We start from the raw sequence: 25,904 nt of genomic DNA, 5'->3' as shown, positions 1-25,904 counted from the left end.
AAAGCTCTCTCTATTAATTCTCTTGAGATGCTATTGTATTTTTTCTATATATTCAAACTCATCACTAAATCCGTATTAAATTACCATCTTTTTCCATCAGTATTTCTATTGCAAAATTCAAGTCAATTGCCAATCTTTTTTCAAAAACATTATTGTTCTTCCTCAAATTGTTCCTTCCCCACTTTTCTGGTTCTGTTACATAAAACTTTCTCTAACATTTTTGCTGCCTATTACACAAACACCACACTAATTTTCACAGTTTTCTTCACATTTAAAAAAAAAAGATAAAATAACACCCTTTCCTCATTTGTGTGGTGGAACAGGTTTTTCTCGATGCAGTCTTTCTTTTCTTTTTCCTGTTTAGCCTCCGGTAACTACCGTTTAGATAATTCTTCAGAGGATGAATGAGGATGATATGTATGAGTGTAAATGAAGTGTAGTCTTGTACATTCTCCAGTTCGACCATTCCTGAGATGTGTGGTTAATTGAAACCCAACCACCAAAGAACACCGGTATCCACGATCTAGTATTCAAATCCGTGTAAAAATAACTGGCTTTACTAGGACTTGAACGCTGTAACTCTCGACTTCCAAATCAGCTGATTTGGGAAGACGCGTTAACCACTAGACCAACCCGGTGGCCTTTCTCTATGCAGCCTGTAGTACTCTAACTGACCAGTATCTGCAAAGCAGCTTTTATTATTTTCATGTAGACTTTATTACAATCTGCTTTCCATACCTTAATTTTCTTAATAGCTTTCTAAATCTCTGCTAATTTTAATTCATCTTAGCTAGTTCTTACCTCTCACTCGTTAATTCTTTTCAATTTCCTTTGTCGTGCTCTACTCCACAGTAATTTTTCAAAATACCTGCTCTTCGGAGCTCTGATTTCTTCAGCCTTTGTCACTAGATTTCATTCTCATTTTTTATTGAAATTTGCTGGATCCCTTCTCTTAGCTTTCAAAATACTGTAAAGTAATTTTGTTTTGCCTCTCTCTTATCTCCATCTTCTCAGAATTAGTAACAATTTCTCAGTAAATCTTTTCCATCACTTTCCTTTTTCCTCTGACACTACCCTCTTACAATTCCTCTTTTATTCCTGTATGTTCTTCTTTCTTATTCTTTTTGTTCTCTTCTCCATGTTTCTATCTTCTGTTTCAGTTCTTCTTTAATGTTCATTCCACCATGGTGTTTCTTTATCTGCCTTTCTGCCACTATTTCTATCACATCTTTTCATCACTACTAACTGTTATTTCCTTAATATATGTCCATTATTCTTCCACAGATTTTATCACCATCTTCAGGATTTATTTCTTCAATTATTAAAATTTTTCTCTCCTTCTAATCACTTCATTTCCAGACTTTAATTTTTGTCTTTCTTTTCCTTATTCTGTACTACAGTTTTAAGTCTCATCTTAGCCATTGCCAGTTTTTGGTCACCATCCGTTATAATTGGTAGCAGCATATTAACATCCATTTATTCTCTTTTTTCTCAAAATTAACCAAAAAATTATTATTATCATTGATCTTCTTTTTCCACCACTAATTCTTGTGACTTTCTTTGACTTCTTTCTAAACCACGATCAACCCATTCCTCTGACAGAAACGATCAATCCATTCTGTCAGAAACATAACTTTTTCAATATTCATGCAAACTGTTATTGCTTCCACTACTAATCTCTCTCTATAATCACTTGCACATTAAGTTCCTCAATTATTATTAACTGCATTATTATTAACTCCATTTTGACTGCATTCAAAATTCCTCATATCTTATTTTTTTAGGTTTTTAGTTTCTTCTAGGTGGCATCACATTTATTGTAACTAATTTTGGTACTTCCTTTCTCATTTTTTCACCCTTCCTCTCTCTGTCCCTATTTGTATTCTCCTTCTGGTTTCCATTTGTTACAGAACCTCAAGTCACCCCCAATACTACACATCAGTTATCGAGAATTCCCTAATCTTGTTCTTCTCCCATCTTCAACATCCATTTTACATTACAATGTAATAGAGTTGCCAACTCATAGGGCTGGTTGGTATTGCCGACAGAAAAAGATGATATCAGAATAGAAAATCATTATGTAATGAAAGCTACTCCTTGAGTCTTCTAATAGCTTCATACCATCATATCTTTATTTGTAGCGATTCGTGTAGTGCACTCCAAGCTTTAGTAGACATGTATTCTAGACATCTTATCGTTCTCGATATCTATAATGCAATTGCTGAATTAAACAATTTCAACATAAAAGTGATTCTGTTGGATCGCTAGCCATGTGGGAATTCCAGGAAATGAATGTGCATATTCCGCTGCTAAAGACGCGTGTAGTCAATCATCATTCACCACTTGTATTACTATATATGATTTTTATTAATTATGTAAAACTCGCTCTTCGGACTAAGTGGTAAGGTGATGACTGGACTGCCACAGTGGATAATAAACTCTGGCACATCAAAGATACTTTGTTGTCATGGGACTCGTGTAGAAAAGTTTGTCGAGAGGAAGTGATCCACTGCGGATTGCAATTAGGACTTACTAGAGTCACTCATGGGTATCTCATGTCAGCAGAAAATGCATCATTATGTGTAAGATGCAACTGCCACTTATCTGTGCACCACATCCTTGTGGATTGTCATTGTTTTGCAACCTTGCGTTGCAAATTTAAATTGCCCAGAAACATCCATTGAATCCTGGGGAATGATAAGATAGGGTTAGATCAGCTGCTATTATTCCTACGAAGTATAAATATGTTTCATAAAATCTAATATTTACTATGTTCTTGTATTTGTGTTGTATTTTTTATTCTTGAGAGATAGTTTTTTATTATTTTATTTTATTTTTACTTTACTTTTTTCTTTTTCTTTTTCTTTTTATTTTTTTTTACTTTTGTTTTTGTTATCTTAGAATTTTTGTTACTTAGAATTTCTGTTATGCATGAAGGGGCTCTTTACACCCACTCTTTACACTTTGTTAAATTTTATTTATGCTTATTTAAATGTTATATATATATATATTTTTCTAAATAAATTTATTTATTGTTGAGATTCTGACTGTGATATTAGTTGCAAGTTTTTAATGATGTTAATTTTAAGTTTTTATTGGTATTTTATCTGTGCTAATAGTTTTAGTTATTTTTTATTTATTTTTTAAATATTAATCTAGTTTTAGTTTTTTAATTTTTTTTCTCTATAATATGTTTGTTCTGGGTGCTGATAACGTGAAAGTGTTTTTCGCCCTTAGAAAAATCTAATAGCTCCAGGAGTTAAAAACAACTAGTGTTAGCCAAAAGAAGTTGAAAAATAGTTTTAAAGAGAGTAATCAGTAAGTTATATCATTGTAGCAAAAAAGATTTGAGCACAAAATAAAAAAAAAAATGGTCACTAAAAAGCCTGCTTGCCATGGTAAAACCATGGGATAATGGGGTCACCATATCCCTATGTCATATGTAATAAATATTTTATTTTACTTATTTATTCCCTGATATTAAATCTGTGTATTTTGTTTGTAGATCTAAATTTGCTGTGTTGAACAATCGTCATGCTTACTTTTTACTAGTAGATAATGGGACAGCTGGAAGGTATGGTGCAGAGATTATATTGAGGAGGAAATTAGAAAAATACATTTCCATTCAGAAGTTACACCCCTGTAAGTTTCCTGTTTGAATACTAAAAAAAAAAAGTTTTTATTAAAAATTAACTTTCAACTCTTACTAATTTTGTAAGAAGCAATAAGGTTTTGGTGTGTGTGTGTGTGTGTGTGTGTGTGTGTGTGTGTGTGTTTGAGTATGTGTGTGTGTTTGAGTGTGTGTGTGTGTGTGTGTTTGAGTATGTATGTATGTGTGTGTGTGTGTGTGTGTGTGTGTGTGTGTGTGTGTGTGTGTGTGTGTGTGTGTGTGTGTGTGTGTGTGTGTGTGCGCGTATTTGAGTATGTGCGTGCGTGTGCGTGGGTGCGTGCGTGCGTGCGCGTGCGTGCGTATTTGATATCTATTATTCCATGTTATATGATTTTCATGTTAAAAGATTAATTTTTTATCTTCACTTCTTCTAGGCACTCATTGCAGCACTCCAGTTGTCTGTTTAGTAATAGAGGGAGGGACCAATACTATTAGAGCGGTGCTAGAGTATGTTACCGACACACCTCCTGTGCCTGTTGTTGTTTGTGATGGATCAGGAAGAGCGGCTGACCTTCTGGCTTTTGTTCACAAGTTAGTAAGCATATAATTATAGTTTTTATTAAGAAACAAATATTTTTTCTCAGTTTTATTAGTTAATTATATTTTGAAACATTTATTTATTATTATCCATTGTTTTTCTTTCTATTTTTTTAATATTTTAGTTACTTTCTAGAAATTTTAAATTGCTATGATTTTTATTATTATTTGACTCTATTTTACAGATACGCATCTGAATCAGGAGAACAGACTGTGCTAGAAAGTATGAAGGATTATCTAATTAGTACCATACAAAGAACATTTGAAGTGGGAACAGAACAAGCTGAGTGCCTTTATTCAGAATTGTTACAATGTACTCGAAAGAAAAATTTGGTTTGTGTTCATTTATATATTTTTAAGATTCTTGTAGTTTGTAAAATTCCAAGTATTTATTTATTATTAAAATTCTACGCTGAATAATCTTAATGTTACTTTATATTTACTATTCTTGCTATGATGGGCTTTTAAAATACACTTTCATATATTTTGTGTTAGACCTTCACCATACTATGTAGTAGGTCAGTGTACTGCTACTTAGCTGAATTGCTTAGCCAGTGTACTGCTGGTATATCTATATTGCTGTTGTTGTATAGCAGTTGTGTTGTTATACAAACAGTTTGCAAAAACTCAAATGTAAATTTTTATCCGAGATAATATATATATCTTGATGCAGTTCTATTTGCATTCTACTGGTCCTTGTTCCTTTACTAGCTAATTATTCAAAATCTCTGAAATATGCACAATGCTCAAATCACCTTTAAGCCTGCCTTTTATTTATACCAAACCCAACTATTCTCATTTGTCATTTGTTTGAAAATTTAATTGCTAAAATGTTTAACCACCATTCTTTTAGTGTTTAAGCAGCACTTGTGTTTAACCTTTCTAGTGTTTGAACATTGTTGTAAAACATGTTTATAAAATTTTGCAAATTTAAAAAAATATTTTAGTATATAGAAGAATAAAACTATGAAAACCAATGAATATGAAATCAGTAACTTGATAAATTAACAATTTATGTTGTTTTGCATTTAAATTACATTCATTTATATTTATTTATTTCTATCAACTTGTTAATTTTTACTTGTTTATATTTTTACTTTGGACTCTAATTTTTTGCGGTGTTCTTTTCATGTTGAATTTTTTGAATATAGGGTTTTTTATAAACTGTTTTAATTAAATATTTTTTCATTATTATCTATCAAGAATATTCATGATTATATATTTATTTTTTTCAAACTTTTTTGGCCAGTAACTAAAGTAGCTGTTTAATTGAATGAGCTATTCTCAGTAATTCTAAGTAATTGGTTGTAATGATGTATTCTAACCTTTTTGTACAGATAACAGTATTCAGAATAAGTGATCGTCAATCTGAAGGCAAAGAACAAGAGTTGGACCAAACAATACTGACTGCTCTGTTCAAAAGCCAGCATCTTTCACCATCAGAACAATTAAGCTTAGCTCTTACTTGGAATAGGGTTGATATCGCTCGTTCTGAAATTTTTGTGTATGGACAAGAATGGCCTGCTGGTAAGTTGTACTTTATTTATTAGAATTTTAATTTAAAATGAGATAAAAAAGATAAGTCTAAGTATCAGTATAGTATTTTAGTTAAAATATAATATGCAGTTTTCTTGTTATTTAAAATAATCTATTTGACTTTGAAATTATCAGTTAAAATTAACAATATGTATTATTGTTATTTTCTGTTTTTATTTCTTGTAATATTGACTATCATGTTCACTAGCTACTAAAAAATGCTAACAGCATGCAGAGAATTGCATTGGTTAATCGTAACTAATGATCTAAGACTGCTGATTCACTGTACACAGCTTTGGTTAACATTTTTAAACATAATATAATTAATTAATTAACTTTTTGTAAATAAATTATTACATCAGTGAAATAAAAAAAAATTCATTTACCCATCCTGTACTTTTTACACACACTACTTTAACAAATAAATAAATCTTTTATTCAGATGATTACAAAATAATACGTTAAATAGATCCCAACAGGAATTTGTAATTATGCTACTTCATGGATAAAAAAGTACTGTACCAGCATTGCTTGGATAAAATAGTAAAAATCCTGGGTCAGAGCAGCATCTCAAAATACACAATTATTATAAGATTAAAAAAGAAGATTGAGTAAAGTATATTTTAATTACTTAAAATATAAACCCATGAAATAATACTAAGGTATATCCAAGAGGATTAATAAATAGAAGAAATTAATTCATGAATTACAATTCAGAAGGCATTAATGAAAATAAGTTGTGCACATCTCCATTGAATCCAGTTGAATCTCCATTCAAATGAATGGAGATATTCATTTGACAGAGGTTTCTTAGCGTAGAACTAAATTTTGCAATTTCTTCAGTAACCTATACAATTTTCTTTTTACATTTAAACAGTTTAATTTTTTTTTACTGAAGAGAAAGCTAGAAAGGTGGCTTTCTTAATATATTTAAAAAAATGTTTTAAGTTTCTCATCAAAACAAATTTTGTTATTTCCCCAGTTTGTTTTAAAAAACTAATGGAATTATTTCACTTTGTTTAAATATTCAATATGGATAATTGAGTTCAATTCTCAGTCAACACTTTGTTACCAGAAGTTATGTGAGTCTGTAAAATCATCAGAACTACTAACATCTAATGATGGCCTTACACCAGTCAACGTAAAATTAATCTTTAAATCATTCATTGCCAAATCATTGTTGGCAAACTTCCTTCATATTCAATATCACACTGCCTCAATTCCCACTGATTCATTTCTGCTACTTTTAATCAGAGTTACAGTATCATTAGAAAAAAATAAAGGACCAAGAATAGATTTTGGCACCCTGTAATTTATGTTGTTTGTTGTGGAGCAATAAACCTATTTCACTACGCAGCTGATTTTCTGCAACTTGTCAGATAGGAAGTGAAGCATTTCAATACATTACTACATATACTAATTAATGACAACTTATAAATGAGCAATCAAAAGCCTTACATACACTTCTGACTACTTTTGGTGAGTCATGCAGAGCAGAAGTCAGCTTGTTTAAATAATCATTTAAACCGACTTAGTACTGCAGTTTATCTGTAAATTTACTATGAGAACAAAACAAAAATTATTCTTGTTGAAATGGAACTGGTTATAAACAGCTCTCTCATAAATCTTAGAAAAGGCTGATATCATTACGATGAATGATAACTGCATAGATGATGTGGGCAGTTAAAACTGTCTAAATAACTCTACATCTATTTTTAATTTATCTTTAGATTTAGCCAACTTAAAAAAACATTCTCATATTTCTTTCTTAATGATGCATATGTGGTTGAATATACCAGTAAGTATCAACTGTGGTATGTGTTAGATGGCTAATGCAGAAAGCTATTCATTTTTTGCAAATAAAGGTTAGAAAAGTTCTCTGAATAAATAAATGAACATACACACAAACAAGAAATATAATTGGATAGTTTAAAGTGTAGTTTATTTTTATAGATATATAAAACTTTTTATTAATGTGTTTCCTAATCCATTGTTTAGAGTGTCTGCTTTTTAGAGTATTTTATTAAGAAACTTTGTTTCAAGGAGTTAGTGATTTTAAAATTATTATTTAGGTTTTCTGTAATTGGGAAGTGTATGTTAACAGGAATTTGCTATATAGTGAAACAAAATAAAAATTATTTTTTTTTAATGGCATTATGAGCTTAACTGCTATAGTAAATTAACCCAAATGGAAATTTGTACCATTTGAAAAATACCATGCTTAAATGGAATTCAAACCAGGACCTACGGATGAAAGGCTGAGACGCTACAAAAAATGTGTTTTATGTTTGTTGTTTTTTAAAGTATGAAAATAAAAAATAAATTTATTTAAAATTTTTTAAGGTTTCATTAATTATTTTTTTGAGAATAATAAATTTAATAATATTAGTTGTTTGTTATTTTGAAACAAACTAGCAATCACAACCCTTACTAATAAAAAAATAAATAAAAAATTATAATTTCTTGCTTTTCTTTTTTTTTAACATTATTTTAATTTTATATTATTTATATCATTAAATAGAATCATTGTAATAAGAATAAAATCAAAACCTAAACCAACAACGATTGTTAACGTATATATGCCTACAAGCGCCCATGATGATGATGAGGTAGAGTGTGTATACGAAGAGATTGATGAAGCAATTAAACACGTAAAAAGAGATGAAAATTTAATAATAGTTGGAGATTGGAATGCAAGCATTGGAAAATGCAAGGAAGGAAATATAGTGGGTGAATACGGGCTGGGCAAAAGGAATGAAAGATGGGACCGACTTATAGAGTTTTGCACGAAGTATAATTAAGTAATTGCCAACACCCAATTTAAAAATCATAATAGAAGAATATACACTTGGAAAAAGCCAGGTGATACTGCAAGGTATCAGATAGATTATATCATGGTTAAGCAAAGATTTAGAAATCAACTCGTTGACTGCAAAACTTACCCTGGAGCAGACATTGATAGCGACCATAATTTGGTGATAATGAAATGTAGATTGGGGTTTAAAAACCTGAAGAAAAGGTGTCAGATGAATCGGTGGAATTTAGAGAAGCTTGAGGAAGAGGAGGCAAAGAAGATTTTTGAGGAGGACATCACAAGAGGTCTGAGTAAAAAAGATAAGGTAGAAAATGTAGAAGAAGATTGGGAGAATGTTAAAAAGGAAATTCTTAAATCAGCAGAAGCAAACTTAGGCGGAATAAAGAGAACTGGTAGAAAACCTTGGGTTTCAGACGATATATTGCAGCAGATGGATGAACGTAGAAAATATAAGAATGCTAGTGATGAAGAAAGTAAAAGGAACTATCGGCAATTAAGAAATGCTATGAACAGGAAGTGCAAACTGGCGAAAGAAGAGTGGATTAAAGAAAAGTGTTCAGAAGTGGAAAGAGAAATGAACATTGGTAAAATAGACGGAGCATACAGGAAAGTTAAGGAAAATTTTGGGGTACATAAATTAAAATCTAATAATGTGTTAAACAAAGATGGTACACCAATATATAATACGAAAGGTAAAGTCGATAGATGGGTGGAATATATTGAAGAGTTATACGGAGGAAATGAATTAGAAAATGGTGTTATAGAGGAAGAAGAGGAAGTTGAGGAGGATGAAATGGGAGAAACAATACTGAGATCTGAATTTAAGAGAGCATTAAAAGATTTAAATGGCAGAAAGGCTCCTGGAATAGACGGAATACCTGTAGAATTACTGCACAGTGCAGGTGAGGAAGCGATTGATAGATTATACAAACTGGTGTGTAATATTTATGAAAAAGGGGAATTTCCGTCAGACTTCAAAAAAAGTGTTATAGTAATGATACCATAGAAAGCAGGGGCAGATAAATGTGAAGAATACACAACAATTAGTTTAACTAGTCATGCATCAAAAATCTTAACTAGAATTCTATACAGAAGAATTGAGAGGAGAGTGGAGGAAGTGTTAGGAGAAGACCAATTTGGTTTCAGGAAAAGTATAGGGACAAGGGAAGCAGTTTTAGGCCTCAGATTAATAGTAGAAGGAAGATTAAAGAAAAACAAACCAACATACTTGGCGTTTATAGACCTAGAAAAGGCATTCGATAACGTAAACTGGAATAAAATGTTCAGCATTTTAAAAAAATTAGGGTTCAAATACAGAGATAGAAGAACAATTGCTAACATGTACAGGAACCAAACAGCAACAGTAGCAATTGAAGAACATAAGAAAGAAGCCATATTAAGAAAGGGAGTCCGACAAGGATGTTCCCTGTCTCCGTTACTTTTTAATCTTTACATGGAACTAGCAGTTAATGATGTTAAAGAACAATTTAGATTCGGAGTAACAGTACAAGGTGAAAAGATAAAGATGCTACGATTTGCTGATGATATAGTAATTCTAGCCGAGAGTAAAAAGGATTTAGAAGAAACAATGAACGGCATAGATGAAGTCCTACGCAAGAACTATCGCATGAAAATAAACAAGAACAAAACAAAAGTAATGAAATGTAGTAGAAATAACAAAGATGGACCACTGAATGTGAAAATAGGAGGAGAAAAGATTATGGAGGTAGAAGAATTTTGTTATTTGGGAAGTAGAATTACTAAAGTCGGACGAAGCAGGAGCGATATAAAATGCTGAATAGCACAAGCTAAACGAGCCTACAGTAAGAAATATAATTTGTTTACATCAAATATTAATTTAAATGTCAGGAAAAGATTTTTGAAAGTGTATGTTTGGAGTGTCGCTTTATATGGAAGTGAAACTTGGACGATCGGAGTATCTGAGAAGAAAAGATTAGAAGCTTTTGAAATGTGGTGCTATAGGAGAATGTTAAAAATCAGATGGGTGGATAAAGTGACAAATGAAGAGGTATTGCAGCAAATAGATGAAGAAAGAAGCATTTGGAAAAATATAGTTAAAAGAAGAGACAGACTTATAGGCCACATACTAAGGCATCCTGGAATAGTCGCTTTAATATTGGAAGGACAGGTAGAAGAGAAAAATTGTGTAGGCAGGCCACGTTTGGAATATGTAAAACAAATTGTTGGGGATGTAGGATGTAGAGGGTATACTGAAATGAAACGACTAGCACTAGATAGGGAATCTTGGAGAGCTGTATCAAACCAGTCAAATGACTGAAGAGAAAAAAAAAAAATCATTAAAAATTGTATTTATACACTTTAATAGTTTTAATTTAAAAAGGTTATTTTTTATCTATTAACTGTATCTCTGATATTATGTTACAGGTGCTCTAGATGAAGCAATGATGCAAGCTCTTGAACATGATAGGATAGATTTTGTAAAACTTTTGTTAGAAAATGGTGTTAGTATGCGAAAATTTCTTACAATTCCAAGGCTAGAAGAACTGTACAACACTGTAAGTATTGGCTAAACTTAACTTTCACTGAATTAAAAAAATGACTTTTTCTTTATGCAAGGGTTAATCAACTTAAATTAGACTTTTATCTTCACAGTTCACATATGAACACAAGAGGGTTGGCGTGGAAGAATATTGATGATGTAGATGTGGGGAGGAGATAGATGTGCTGCCTTGGCATTCACATATCTGGTCAGTAGCATCAAGTCAGAGCAGCAAGAGGTTTCATTATTGTTTGCTCTACATATTATCTTGAAGTTTCTCATGAACAAGGGCATCAAACCTCTTCAGAAATTTTGATTAGAGTACATGGGCAGTTTTGGAATATGACATTTTCATATACCTAGTCTATGACAGGTGACAATTTTGAAGGGATGTGAAGCTACAGCAAACGAGAGTCACTATAGGCACACAAGGACAATATTTGTTCAGGTGGCTATAGATGACAGTATTTGATCGACTGTTGCCTCATTGAAGATGATCGATACCTATAGTTAATAAAATTGCTTTGGAGTTGCGCATTAGTAATGGACCATTCCCTCATCACAAATTCTTTGAATTCCACTGAAGTCTGTGGGAGATAAATTCTAAGGCTTTTCACTCAGAATAAGAACCAGGCCCAATAGGAAATTTTTCAAAGAATTCTGAATTGATTTTCTCATGAGTGTAATAATTTTTTGCATTGAATAATCACATGTGGCCACATGAGTCTACAATTACACTTCCAAATTGAAATTGGCAAGTATGGCATGGCATAGAAGTGAGGAGTCTTGCCCTGAAAATGTGAAAATGCATCAGTCAGCTGGGAAAATTCTTGATACTGTCTTTTGGGAGTGAAAAGATGGCTTGTTGATTTCCTCCTTTAGCATTTTTTAAAGTAGTAAGATTGTAAAGTAATGCTGCATACTATTGCCAGCTTGTGGACAAAGTAAAAATGACCTACAGCAACAAAAGGTTGCCATCAACCAATCAGATAGGTTATATGATTCTCCTTCACAACAATGCCAGGCCTCACAGAGCCATTAGATTTTGGGATAAACTGGATAAAATTTATTGGGAAACATCACAATATCTCCTATACAATTAAGACTTATCCTCCTGAAACTTTTATTGTTTGGGCCATTGATAGAGAAATGGAGGAATAACGTGAGACATTTGAGTTGTGAATGAGAGTTCACACTGGAATTTGAGTTGTGCTGAAGTGCATAATTGGTCATGACATGTAAAAAATTTTATGAAGAAGGGATCCACAATCTCCTTAGACATTGAAAAAAATATGTACTTCAGGATACTTCATAGAAAAGCAATAAATATATTTTGTATTTTTCTTTTACTAATAAATGGTAAAAAAAATTTGGTTTATATTTAACTTAGTCTTGTCTTATGCTGTTATTCTGAGACTTTTATAGTATATATTTACTCTTTTTATAGAACATTGTATATTACATATAAAAATTATACTTTTATAAGATAAAGGTTATTTATTTTTTTAAAGGTAAATCTATTGTATATCTCTTATTATTTACTTTATAACTTAATATTTTTCTCTTGAATTTTTGACAAATAATCCCTTAGAAATGACCTAAATTATATTTTTACTTCCGTATATATATATATATATAAATTTATTATATATATATATATATATATATATATATATATATATATATATATATATATATAATAATATTTTCTTGTATTTTGTTTTCTTCTATTTCATGTCAATAAATAAAAAATATTCTATATTTTTAGGAGGATTTTTATCACATAAAATTAGTTCATGTTACTGAATGAATTTTAGACCTCATCCTTTGCCAAGCCTGGAGTCACTGATTGTTCTTACCATTTAGTCAGGGATCTTTCAGCGTTATTAAAACTTTCTCTTTCTTTTTAGTAAAATTCATTACAATGACATTGAATCTATTCTGTTGTAAAAAAAAATAGTATTATCTTGTACATTTATTCAGTTTTATTTAAAAGTTTTACCTTTTATTTTAAATAGTTTGCATTTGTGCACCCTTAGTAAGAATAAATTGGACTTATTCTGTCTTTGAATAATAAGGGCTTGCAGAATAAAAATTTGTTACAATGTTACTTAAATACTTCATTTTAATGTTAGTCCTTTTTCTTCTTTTTCTATTTGAAACAGAATAGTTTTAATTGGTAATATTTCAGTTACTAATTGAAGGGTATTAGAACCATAATGAGGAGGTCTAAGGAAATTGGAGGGAAAAGATAGCTCAAAGTGACACCATTAAAGATTTTACTTGCTTTTGAAACAGAACATTTTTTAAAAGAGATTAGTTTTACTTTGGCAATATTTACATTTTTTGGTTTACTAAGGAAGACTATGAGAGCTGGGAGACAGTATGGCTGATATAGACAACAAAATAAATTTTAACAATATACTATGCTTGATAGCAATGCAGAAGCACACACAGATATGGATCAGCAAATAGAGTTTAGTAGTGTGTTTGATAAATGAAATAGAATACGACAGCATCCTCACAGCTAGACTAATACATTGAGTGGAAAGATTATACACATCTGATAGTGTGAAACAGGTAATTTGCTTTATAGTGGAATGAATAGACAGGATTTACAGGATATAATCCTGTAAACAGCTTAACACAATAAGTGAATAAATAATATGCATTATTAATTTTTAAAATGACAGACATAAATTTTATTGATGATTTTCTTTTCTTTTAGAAACAAGGACCAGCAAATACTCTTGGTTACATTCTTCGTGATGTTAGACCTCACATTCCCAGAGGTTACGTTTATACATTACATGATATTGGCTTAGTTATTAACAAACTTATGGGTGGAGCATATAGGTATGCATGTTTAACTGTAGTATATAATTTATTTAGTTATATTGATTTTTTTACTATATTCTTTTTCGGTTAAGTAGTTCTTTATCCCGATAAAGCAAGTCATTAAGTAAATCATAAGTATGATATAAATTTGCATCAGAAAATTTTAAGATTATATATATTTTATAATAATCTGGACATTAAATAGGGTCACTGAAGATATGTAGGATTTGGAAATTATGAAAGTTTGTTTCTCCCGAAGTGGAGCTCTTTCTTGGCCTTAAAGATTCTGTTTCCCTAATGGATTTTTGTATTATAGATTTATAATAAAAAGATTCTATACACAGAAAGGTTTTATGATTTGGTGGCAACTGCAGCTAAAGATAGATGTTGCCATTACAATGGTCATATCAGTCATGCTGATGTGGTTGTCATAAGACATTTTTGAATATCATTCTGACTTCTGTTTAACCACAGGTATAAGACATAAAATTTAATAAGGATAGAACACAAAGACAATTCAAATACTGAAGTATTAAGAGAGGTTTTCATACATACCGTATGAATTTTTTACAGTGCCATTTTTACAGTTTGTGTAGATCAACTGGTTGGGAACTGAACAGCCAAAATTTTGTTACAGAAACACTAAAATAAACTAGACCACTATCTTTCACGAAAAACATTAGAGCCTATTTTCTTTCAACTTCTCAATTTGAGGAAAACCATGACTCTTTAATACATGTAAAATCTGTTTTATCATTGAAACATATGTGATTTCTTCTTATCTTATTGGTTTGTTATAAATTGCTTTTTCTTATCTGTTACTTTTATTAAGAACATATTGTCTCGTTAATTTAAAATTGTGTTCTTTTATAATCAAAAACTTAATGTGAACATTCAACCTAAGGTTTTTAAGTAATATGTTTAAAATTAAATATTAATACTAAAATAATAACCTAAATATCAAAATAATACATTATTTAAGTATATGAATATTTTTACACTTATTTGATGTTCTGGCACCTCTATGATGCACTGAGTTGGCTTTGCAATACACAGAGAGGCAAGATTCACACATTGAACATAATTCTTGTACTTGTTTTTTGAACTTTGTTATGCCAACAACTCACCACATTCACTTTTGAAGAATCCTATATATTTTTTAAAATTATATTTAATTGTTCAGATTTAAAATCCTACAATTAAGAGAGGTAATGAATGCATTCATGTGAAAAATAGCTTTATCTATATACAAAAAATTGACTAAAATTTAAAATGTCTGTATTAAAATTGATATTGTTATAAATTTTGTTAAATATAAAATACTTACATTCAACAATTAAGATTGTGTTTAGAATGAATCATCCATCTACTTTATATCAATTATAATGCTATAAACTAATTGATTTTGTATATTAATAATTTTTATAATGCACAAAAATAAGTTACCTATTTTGGTTGTTATGTAGGTTAAATTTCATATGCCTATTGATACCTTATAAAGGAGAGTTTGAATTTCTGGAATTTGTAACTCGTTTGAAACCCCAATATGCAGTGGATATATTTGAACTCCTAACTCAAGTTAATCTAAGCTGCTTTACATTGTCATTGACTATTTTGAGTTGCTTAGAAATTTTGCTTGCTATGTTTCCTGCTTAATTAAACTCTTTAAACAAAACTAATAAATACATTTTTTAACATATGAAAGTTTTATTGTGATCCTAATATAACTTTTTATGCTGAATTCAAAATTGCAATCAGAAGTTTTCCAACATGTACAGTTTTTATTTGATAGCATTTCTTGGAAGTATTGCTTTTGCAGAATTCTAATTAAATTTTTAGGGATACTACTTAAAAGACAAATGACATCATAACATTTATAAAAATAATATTAAGAAATAATGCAAAATAATATTTTAAAACAACAGAGTTTGGGGTACAAACATTAATGTTATGTTTGATGAAGGCAGTAGCTGTATATGTGTGGATGATTCATTTACTGTAGGTTCTGAGAGTCAGCACAGAACAGAATTCTGAATCATATAATTAGCACATCAGTACAATTTAAAATTTCACTGTGTATGCATGCCCTATGATTTCATTCTGTTTTGAGATTTACAGTTACTGTGTCAAGTATGTTGTTTTAGTATGCGTGTACATGTGTGGGGATTGAACGTTTAAAGAATGACAAAGTTTGACTCCACTAATTAAAAAAATGGTACGAACTATATTTCAGCTGTAAAGTTAGGGATAAAGATAAGAACTAGGCTCATCATATTTGATGTTCAACTTGTGTGAAACATCTGACAGACTGGGCTAAGGGTAACAGGTGCATGAGTTTTGCCATGTTGAAATTGTGGCATGAATCATAATACCATTTGTTGAACTGTTATTTTTGTATTGCAAAGATGAAAGGAATAAATAATAAAGACAGAAACACAATGCAGTACCAAAATTTACTATTTGCTATAAGCCAGTGCTTCATGGTTAGGACTTAACTACATCCTCCAACACATCTAACTTTGGAAGTGAATCAGAATATGAAGCAGACACTGAAGTTTAACATGAGATGATCTTGCTCAAGATGATCAAGAGAATTCTGAAGCAGATCCTCTTCCCATGAACCTCATCTGATTAGTCAAAGTGAATTAAACAACCTTGATTGGGATTTGAATTTGTTGAAGAATCAAGCCAAGCTTTTAGGATCCAAGCTGAAAGACTGTAATCTTCTCCAAATTGACACTAAAATGCATTTCTTTCATAGTTATCAGGAAGAATTTCAAGATTTATATTATGAAAAAAATAGTGTAGCGTACTGTATCAACATTTGTGCTGTCATTGATGCATTTCATTATGAAAATAACTGTACAGATTGGTAATTATTCATCGAATACTTTGAAAACTAGTTTAAAGGCTGTTCTTTTGCACAATGACGAAAAATTTCCTAGTATCCTTCTGTGCCGTTAGCTTATATAACTAATTTGAAAGAAACATGAAAATTTGAAAATCTTGTTAGAAAAAATTTAATACAATCATCGTTAATATGTACATCGCAATACAAAAGTAAATAACAAAAATTTATTTTGTTATTAATGGGGTTTGCAGCATGACAATGTTAAATTTTTGTTGCTTTTTGTTTGAATGCACAGCAGGGACCACACAAATCATTATGTCAGAAAGGAATGGACAATGCATGAAGTACTTATACTGGACAGAAAAATATTTTATATCCCCCACTAGTTAATTTGGAAATGATTCTTCTACTTCCACTTCATATAGAATTAGGCTTTTCAAAAGCTTTTTGTAAGGTAATGGGTAAAAATGGTGTTGGATTTCATTATTTGAAAGAAAAATTTCCTTGTGTTAGTGAACATTGTGACATTGTGAGTAAATTATTATTGTCATACAAACATATGAGGGTGTAATATGTTCCTAAAAGTCTATTTCTTGAATCACCTGGATTTCTTTCTGGAAAATCTCAGTGCTGTCAGGGAAAAGCACAGGGAATGCTTCCACCAGTCGTGAAAACTGGTACCAGCAACAATGGAAGGGAAAAATGCTAGCAGATTATAGTTGGGCACTAAAGAGGGATTTCCAGATATCAAACAAAAAAGGAAAACAACTACTACCACATTTTAGGTAAGTTGAATAGTTCCCTACATGAATGTAAATTCTTACATTTCTTTCAGTGCCAAAAAAAAGTTTAATTTTGTACCTCAGTCCAATCAATATTAAACATGCTTTTTAGGACATCTTAGTTGAAAATCATGTTCTCTAAAACCACTTCTGGGTTCTCAGTGTTTATGGAGTTAATACAATTTTGAAATATCAGCATTCTCTTTTGATGTCCCTGTTTAAAAAAAGAAAATAATAACGATACTTTAGATATTATGTAAATCATACAATTATGACTTACTTTCTAAAGTAAAAATTAAATTATCATGATGCAATATTTTTTTTAATTATAACTTTTTTATTAATTTCAGAGCAAATTACACTAGAAGAAAATTTAGATTGATCTATGCTAAAGTTATGAAAAAATCACCACATGTACATCGAAATAGTGCTTCCTTCATTAAGTATTATGGAAATCAGAACTTAACACTAAGCTTACTGGCTGAAACTTTACCAGCTTCTAAAGAAATGCCACTTTTTGATTATCCTTTTAATGAGTTGTTGGTAAGTTCAGTTAGCATTTTTACCCATCAATCATTTTATGCCCAACATTAATGTTATTGCAGATTACTTTAATTTATGATAGATAAGAAAAAAGACTGGACTAACCCAACAGGGTGTTTCTAGTAGTGAACGTGTCTTCGCAAATCAGCTGATTTCAAAGTCGAGAGTTCCAACGTTCAAATTCTAGTAAAGGCAGTTTTGAATACTAGATTTTGGATACCAGTGTTCTTTGGTGGTTGGGTTTCAATTAACCACACATGACAGAAATGGTCAACCTGAGACTTTACAAGGTTACACTGCACTTACACTCATATACATCATCCTCATTCATCCTTTGAAATATTACCTGATGGTGATTCCCGGAGGCTAAGCAGGAAAAAAAAAATAGAAAAAAGGTGTGCCTACGGCCTGCCACAAAAATTTTACGTGGTTTATGTTTCATTGCACATGATTTTGTTAAATGTTTTTGTAAATTGTAACAAAATAATGTTCATAGATTTACTGTATTAACAATAAAACTTTTACAATGAAAAGCTTCAAAATCCTGAAAATTTTTAGCTGTTTCTTGAGTTATGATATTTTAACACAGCTCTAACCCTATTGTTTTCCTTTTTTACAGGATGACCTATCGATGAGAAACTTGAACTTGTTGTTTCTTACACAAAAGTTAAATTTGTAATAGGATTGAAAACAAACATGTATTTGTTGTTTAACTGATAGACATCTCCTACATTACAACAAAATAACAAATCCTCAAAAGAAAAACTCTTAAAATATTTAACAACTAGTAACCATCACCCACCAACAAACAAATAACCCAGATAACCTAGGCTATATGAGCAACCAAACTAAATAAATTAGAAACAAATAAATATCACTAAAAACAATACAAACTGACAAAAAAAAACCATAATGAATAAAGAAACCAAACTGAACCATAAATAACTGAAGATATAATAATAATAATAAAACATTATAGATCAGAGCGTACAAGACACAATCGTACTCACCAGAATCATGTGTTCGACTCAGTTAGCAGTCTGTAGGCATGTCAACAGAATGCATGTTCAGTATTGTGCATGAACAAGCTATACACTAGGTGGGTGTCACACCACCAAAAAAATTCTGAAAAAAAATCTCAAGAATTGTCTGTTGCTCTTTTGGCACAATCCAGAGGAATTTTTAAGTTAGTTTGTGAGACTTGGGCTCATTACTACATTCCCGAGACAAAATGGCAGTCAAAACAATGGGTTGAAAAAGGTTATTCTGCTCCAAAAAAAGCGAAAACAACTGTTTGTGCAAAAAGTTTATGGTAACTGTTTTTTGGGATGTACGTGGAATAATTTTCATTGATTATCTTAAAAAGGGTGAAACAATAAGTGGTGAATATTATGTAACCCTATTGCACCGCAGCAGTGATGAAGGTAAGGAAAAATGACTTGACTGAATTTGGCAAAAAAAGTGTTTTTCTTCAAGACAGTGTATCAGCTCACACTTCAGTCACTGCAATGGCAAAAATCAAGGAATTACTGTTCGATTGTATCAACACCCTCCATATTCACTCGATCTGGCTCCCAGTGAATACCACTTGTTTTCTAACGTACAAAAATGGCCTAGACGGAAGAGATTTTTGACCAATAATGAACTTTATTGCCACCATAAATGCTTATTTTAAGGAGTTGGCTAAATCGATGCACCAAACTGGCTTAAGCGCTCTTGTAGAATGCTTGGCTGTGTGTAGACCTTAATGGTGACTCTGTTGAAAAATAAATCAAAATATACCCAGAAAAATGTTGTTTTCGTATACAGGAATGTTTCATATTTTATTAACTATTTCAAATAACATTTTAAATATAAAGTTATCTTTAAATTTTAATCTTGTTTTATGCTTATATTTTGTTTGTATTCATTTTTGATTTTTTATTATATTATTGTTTTTAATATTTTATTTTGTGTTTTTACTACTGCCAAGTTTTAACATTGTTCTGTTTGTACATACACCACCACTTGGATGTTTAGGCATAAAAGTAAAATTTTCTTTCTTCTGTGTCTCAGAAAATTCTCAAACTAGTAAGAAGCTAATTGAGAAGTATATACTTCTCGGTTTCCTTTTAATTTTATCTATTCTTTTTTTGCTAACACATTATAATTTTCTTGTTTGTGAAGAAACAGAATAATAATTTTATCTTGTTAACTTGTTTTTATTCATTTTATGCAGTAGATCTTTCAAACTGTCATAATTTAGTCAACCATTAAGACACCTGTTGGCTTTTTTTTACTATTATTAATATGCTTATGTATTTGCTCACTTTTACAGAGCCTTATCATATTTGTTATTGAGTGAACTTTTTTTTTCAACTAACAGACTTGGGCAGTTCTAACAAAACGACAAGAGATGGCATTGCTCATGTGGCAACATGGTGAAGAGGCCTTAGCCAAGTCATTGGTAGCTTGCAAGTTATACAAAGCAATGGCACATGAGGCAGCTGAAGATGACTTAGAAACTGAAATTTATGAAGAACTTAGAAATTACGGAAAAGATTTTGAAAATATTGGTAACATATCCTTTTTTAATTTTTTTCATTGTGTATTGAGTCATGACGATTATTTTTAATTTAATCTCACCAGATAAATAATACCAGAAAAGATGAATAACCATAATATATTATAATAATTAAGTTATAATAATAATTGTTATAATAATTAAGTTAATTATGTAGAACTAAGTACAGGGTAAACGATTTTTCCTGGTTCAAGTTTTTTTTAATTTATCTTCAAATAAGATACCAAATTTTGGTACCAGCTGCTCTGCTGAAATCACTACAGTCATTTTTAAATCAACTGCCTGATACTGATAATTACATTGTGACTAAAGTATTTGTTATCTATTGACTAATATAGACTAATAATATTGATTAAAAACTAATACTATTGACTAATATTTGCTACCTGACTTCCTCTTCTTTACTTTATGTAATATGCAATTTTTCTCTAGTGCATATCAATAAGTAATCAAATAAAATTTTATTAAAAAAAAAAAAAAAATGTACGCTGATAATTTATAATACCTCAAGAAGCCAAAATTCCACTACGGTATTGAATATGATCAAACAGCATATTCTGTGAAGATTTTTTAAGAATCATGAATTCAACCTTATAGCTTTCTGAATAACTAGGTGTTTTTTGTTACATCATTTCACAGATCTTCACATACATGTTACACAGTGAGATCATTTTATTGTGCACATCATAATACTATAATACACATACACTATAATTACACTATGAATTATAATACAGAGATACTCACATTTGATTTGAATGTTCCATTTTCATGGAATGTAAAACACAACTGGTAATATCTTACACCAAGTGTTGGAGATGTCCATCATTTTCCTGAAGGCAGCTTTGCACTATATTTTTTTAGATGAATTTCATTAACTGTGATGTCTTATGAAGGGTGTCAGAAATATGGTGTGACCATATTTCTGACATCCTATTTATATTTCCTAAACGCAGGTACTGTGTTTAGGATAATGGTGGACATTTCTAACAATTGCTGTAAAACATTATAGTTGTGCATAACTACATTCCATGAATCAAATGAAATGTGAGTATCTCTTTATTAGTCCATAGTGTAATTGTAGTGTATAGTAATCATGATGTGCATGATAAAATAATCTCACTATATATGAACTGTCGGCAAAGGGATTGATACCTGCATTCATCATCAGGTATGTAAAAACCCTACAGCTTTTAGATGTTATGATTTACCTCCTCCATCAGTTTAAATACATAATATATCTGGCTTCAATCCTGTTTTAAATAATGTATAAACATACTTACATTGACCTATTAAGAAGCCTGTACAGTTGGGTTTTTTTCTACATACTGCCATAAATCCATTTTTGAGGTACAACCCCTTGATGTGTAATTTTTCATGCAGGTACTCCTTTCTACTTATTTGAAAACTTCTTTTTTTGATTATTCTCATCATCTGTGAACATAGCAGAGGAAACAGATTTAAGGTAAATAAAAGTTACAGTCAAAGAGTGAGGAGAGGATTGGTGTTACAGTTACTGCTTTTATGAAGGTATTTAACTACCTGTTGGTAGAATTCTACTGGTGTGAGATACTCTATCCAGCAGTACATAAATTATACAACTTTTGTGAAAAGGATCTGTGTTTCTGCTAGCCAAATACCAACATGACTTTTTTTTACTTTTACATTTTAATGTTCTTTCAAAATGTCTATATACCAAAATATAATTCCATGCTGTACCTATTTTTATGTTTATGACTGGTAACTTCTTTGAGATTCTTAGACCTTTTTCTTTGAAATAAATTGTTTAACAATTTTCTTCTATATATCTGTCATATGGAGTGAAGTGAAATTAAATGAAACTGGCTTCTACATTGAGAAGCATAAAGGGGGATTAGAATAACAAATTTATTTATTTCTGAGAGAAGAAACTGTAATTCATTAAGAAGGCATTTAACATAAGCAGTTGAACTTGTTGCTGATAATGCCATAGCTTTTTGTGAGTGGATATAATACCAGAATTTAAAAATATAATTGCACAACATTTAAGCCAACCTAATCCTCTTTATTTATATGAATAAAGTTGTTTTGCTTGTTGTATTCGCTTTTGTTTTTATGATCTTGAACTTTGCTTATTACTCATATTTTAAAAAGAAAAATACAATGAATGAAACAATAGGTGGAAAATTCCAGAACCTAGCTGGAAGTTGAACCTGAGAACATAATACTGCTGATGATAAAATGAGTACAATATATTTGACCAATTTGTGACCAATCGATTTTTTTTAATTTTAATATAATTTTGAAAGGTGAGTAATCCTTTTTTTCTTGAAAAAAACTTTTAATTAATTTTGTAATATTTAGTTTTTTACTGACTGTATAATTTTTTACAGCTCTTGAATTGCTAGACTTTTGCTACCGGCAAGATGATGATCAGACACAACAGTTACTAACTTGTGAATTACAAAACTGGAGTGGACAAACATGTCTGAGTCTGGCTGTTGCAGCAAATCATAGGCAACTTCTGGCCCATCCATGTAGCCAGATTATTTTAGCTGATTTGTGGATGGGAGGACTACGTACGCGTAAAAACACCAATTTAAAGGTAATAACAATTCAAGTGAAAATATTTCTTTGTATCATTTTGTTTCATTGTTCTCAGATTTACCTGTTCTTTCCAGAATTTTCTCTTACTGTGAAAAAAATTTCTAATTTCATATTGGCTGTTTTGGTTTTCATAATTTTATTAAAAACACTAAGAAAAAAATTGATACTTTTCTAATAACAATTGTTTTCTCTATTTTCTCTGATTTTTTATGAGTTAAATCTTCAGTTGTTAGCTTCTTGAAAAAGTTTAGATATAAGGCCATTATGAGTTTCATCTTGTGACAGAGGTGTCAGATTGGAAGTGAAAACTGAAAATAGCTTTAGCTTTCTTTATAATAACACACTTTCTAGTTTACTTGCTTCATTAGTAGTAATATTTTTTGATAAGCTAGATTTATATTTTATTCTTTGGATTAACTGGTTTAAATAGTTCAATTAGACAATCAAATATTTAGTGGTTTGGAATGGCTGGCTGATATTTGTTGGGTTTAATATATGATAGTTTTTAAATGAATTTGAACTTGAGTTTGTAGCTATTACATGTATGTGTGTTTTATCTCTGGTTTTAGTTTCCAATAGAATCATTCACCTTGATCTGAGGAGTAAGCAATCCACTCTTTGCTAGTAACTAATTCTGTAACCGCTTATTTTTTATACATATATTTTCTATAACATGAAGAAGGTAATTTCTTTATAATTATTTTCAGGTGGTTCTTGGTCTTTTTTGTCCCGTGTATATTGCTAAGTTAGAATTTAAGTCAAAAGAGGAATTACAGCTGATGCCTCAAACAGAAGAGGAACATTTAATAGGGTTAGAAGAAGAAAATGATAGTGTAGAAGGAAGGCCATCAGAACATCACAGTGGAGAACCAGATGTTGAGGTGAGAAGATGTTTGTCAATAATATCGCTTGACTTAATATTTTCATACTTTAATCAATTTTTTCCTATAAGAGTATTTTACCAATTATTATTTTTAACTTCTCAATTTTTGTTTTTTGATCAAATTCATATAAATGTTTTTTTGGAGTTGGCAGATAAAGTTATTTTGAATTCAGCATGAATATCTTGTAAAAATTAGTATTAAAGTTATTAGATTATAATTTCTTTTAAAATATGATCAAATAAATAAGTTTTTACATTAACTCCACGTGGTTTGGTAAAATAAATGATATTTTGGTAGTATTTATGCCTTTGAGATACATTATGACATCCTAATTAGTTGTGAAAACACATAATGCTTATTATAAATAATGTGGTATAGCTATTTACGTACTGTTTCTCTGAATGATTTTGTGCTTAGTATTGTTGTGATTTTTCCACATTGTCTATACTATGGTTTTGTGCTCTTTTCACTCTTCACCAACATAAAACATAAAATAAAGAATAAAGTAATGATAATAATTATGGTAGAGTGTACAGTAGTAATTCATAATAAATTGTGCTTAAGTACAAAGTTTTATTGTTTGGCTGTTTTTGATTTTCATTACTATTATTTTTATATTACATATTTTGTAATTTTGCTGTTGTATCTTTATTTATCTCTTTAGAACAGGAAATTTAATTTAAAATGTCAATATATTTAGTTTTACAATTTCTTTTTGTGGTGTTTTAAAGAATTCTGTAATGTTGCATGATTGAGCGCTTTAATATAATTTGCATTTTTCCTTTTTTTATGAATTATTAATTTCTTTTTATGATAACATAAAAATTTTATTATTATTTTCCTTTTTTATGGTGCAGGATTTTTATAATAGCTTTGCATCAAATGCATGTTGAAAATTTTTGTTTGGCAAGAACTTGAATTTTATTTTTACTATTAACAGTATAGAAATGTTTATCTGTTTCAGATGTTTTTTGTGTTTTTTAATTCTTCTTTAAGTCCATCAGGAAGTCCTGATACCCAGTAATAAACTTATATTTGAATAAAATTAAAAAAAATCAGGACTTACTGGTAGGCTTCTACAATAATACTAAAATAAAAAAGTGAAATTTTATGTTTGTTCATCAGAAAACCAACAAACGGCTGAGTGTTCGTAGCAAGTCTTCGAGTCAACAGTTCGGCAAGGTATATTTTACTTTAACATTTTTTTTTCTTTTCAGCACTACAGTTCTGTATTTGTTTTTGTGTATTTCTGTATAATAATTTTTAGTGTTAATTATTATATAATATTCTCTTATTTGTATAACAATCTTCTGGTCAAAATTAATATTCCATTGTTTTTTTAATGTGAAAAATGCAATTTTGTTTTTTTACACTTTTTTCCCTTCTGAGTATAGGGTGGTATGTTTCAGGCTCTTAATAAAAAAAACAACTGTATTAATTTGTATTGTTTTACCTTATCTATTTCAGTCTTTATTATGGCTGTGACTTAAGCGCCTGAGGTTCAAGGTGCACCTACAAGTTTCCTTCTCTGAGATTGATAATGTTTACTGTACAAACAGTTCCTGTGGTGAACAGAATGATGGTCACTTGGACTGAATATTACCTGCATTTTAGTGGATTTTACATGTTGTTGTCTAATTTTATAATCTGTTGGTTTATGTAAGCCACTGAACTCCTCATTTCCCTTGTCATTTAATAAACTATTTCACTTAAATCTGGCATAAGATTCTTGTTGTTCTTGAAAAGAAGATGCTGGTTTTGGGAGTGATTTCTGTCTC

At 30.3% G+C, this 25,904-nt stretch overlaps 1 protein-coding gene across 6 annotated transcripts in view; it reads left to right on the top strand.

The window, feature by feature from the left end:
• Trpm (transient receptor potential cation channel, subfamily M) overlaps positions 1-25,904 on the top strand; it is a 747,840-nt gene that overhangs the window by 651,397 nt on the left and 70,539 nt on the right. For 4 of the 6 annotated variants that reach the window (XM_075360566.1, XM_075360569.1, XM_075360565.1 and 1 more), the window contains exons 6-16: positions 3,506-3,642; positions 4,045-4,201; positions 4,393-4,540; positions 5,545-5,734; positions 10,965-11,095; positions 13,808-13,935; positions 17,901-18,093; positions 20,459-20,648; positions 23,029-23,240; positions 23,950-24,123; positions 25,252-25,308. In XM_075360566.1, coding sequence (XP_075216681.1) covers positions 3,506-3,642; positions 4,045-4,201; positions 4,393-4,540; positions 5,545-5,734; positions 10,965-11,095; positions 13,808-13,935; positions 17,901-18,093; positions 20,459-20,648; positions 23,029-23,240; positions 23,950-24,123; positions 25,252-25,308 — 1,717 coding nt within the window. The remainder of the gene's footprint in view (positions 1-3,505; positions 3,643-4,044; positions 4,202-4,392; positions 4,541-5,544; positions 5,735-10,964; positions 11,096-13,807; positions 13,936-17,900; positions 18,094-20,458; positions 20,649-23,028; positions 23,241-23,949; positions 24,124-25,251; positions 25,309-25,904) is intronic. The other 2 variants (XM_075360568.1, XM_075360571.1) reach the window with 1 other exon arrangement.

Source organism: Lycorma delicatula, chromosome 3 (assembly GCF_047948215.1).
Source record: "Lycorma delicatula isolate Av1 chromosome 3, ASM4794821v1, whole genome shotgun sequence".
In the NCBI taxonomy this organism is placed as follows: domain Eukaryota; kingdom Metazoa; phylum Arthropoda; class Insecta; order Hemiptera; family Fulgoridae; genus Lycorma; species Lycorma delicatula.
This window is presented reverse-complemented; position numbering and strand designations above follow the sequence as displayed.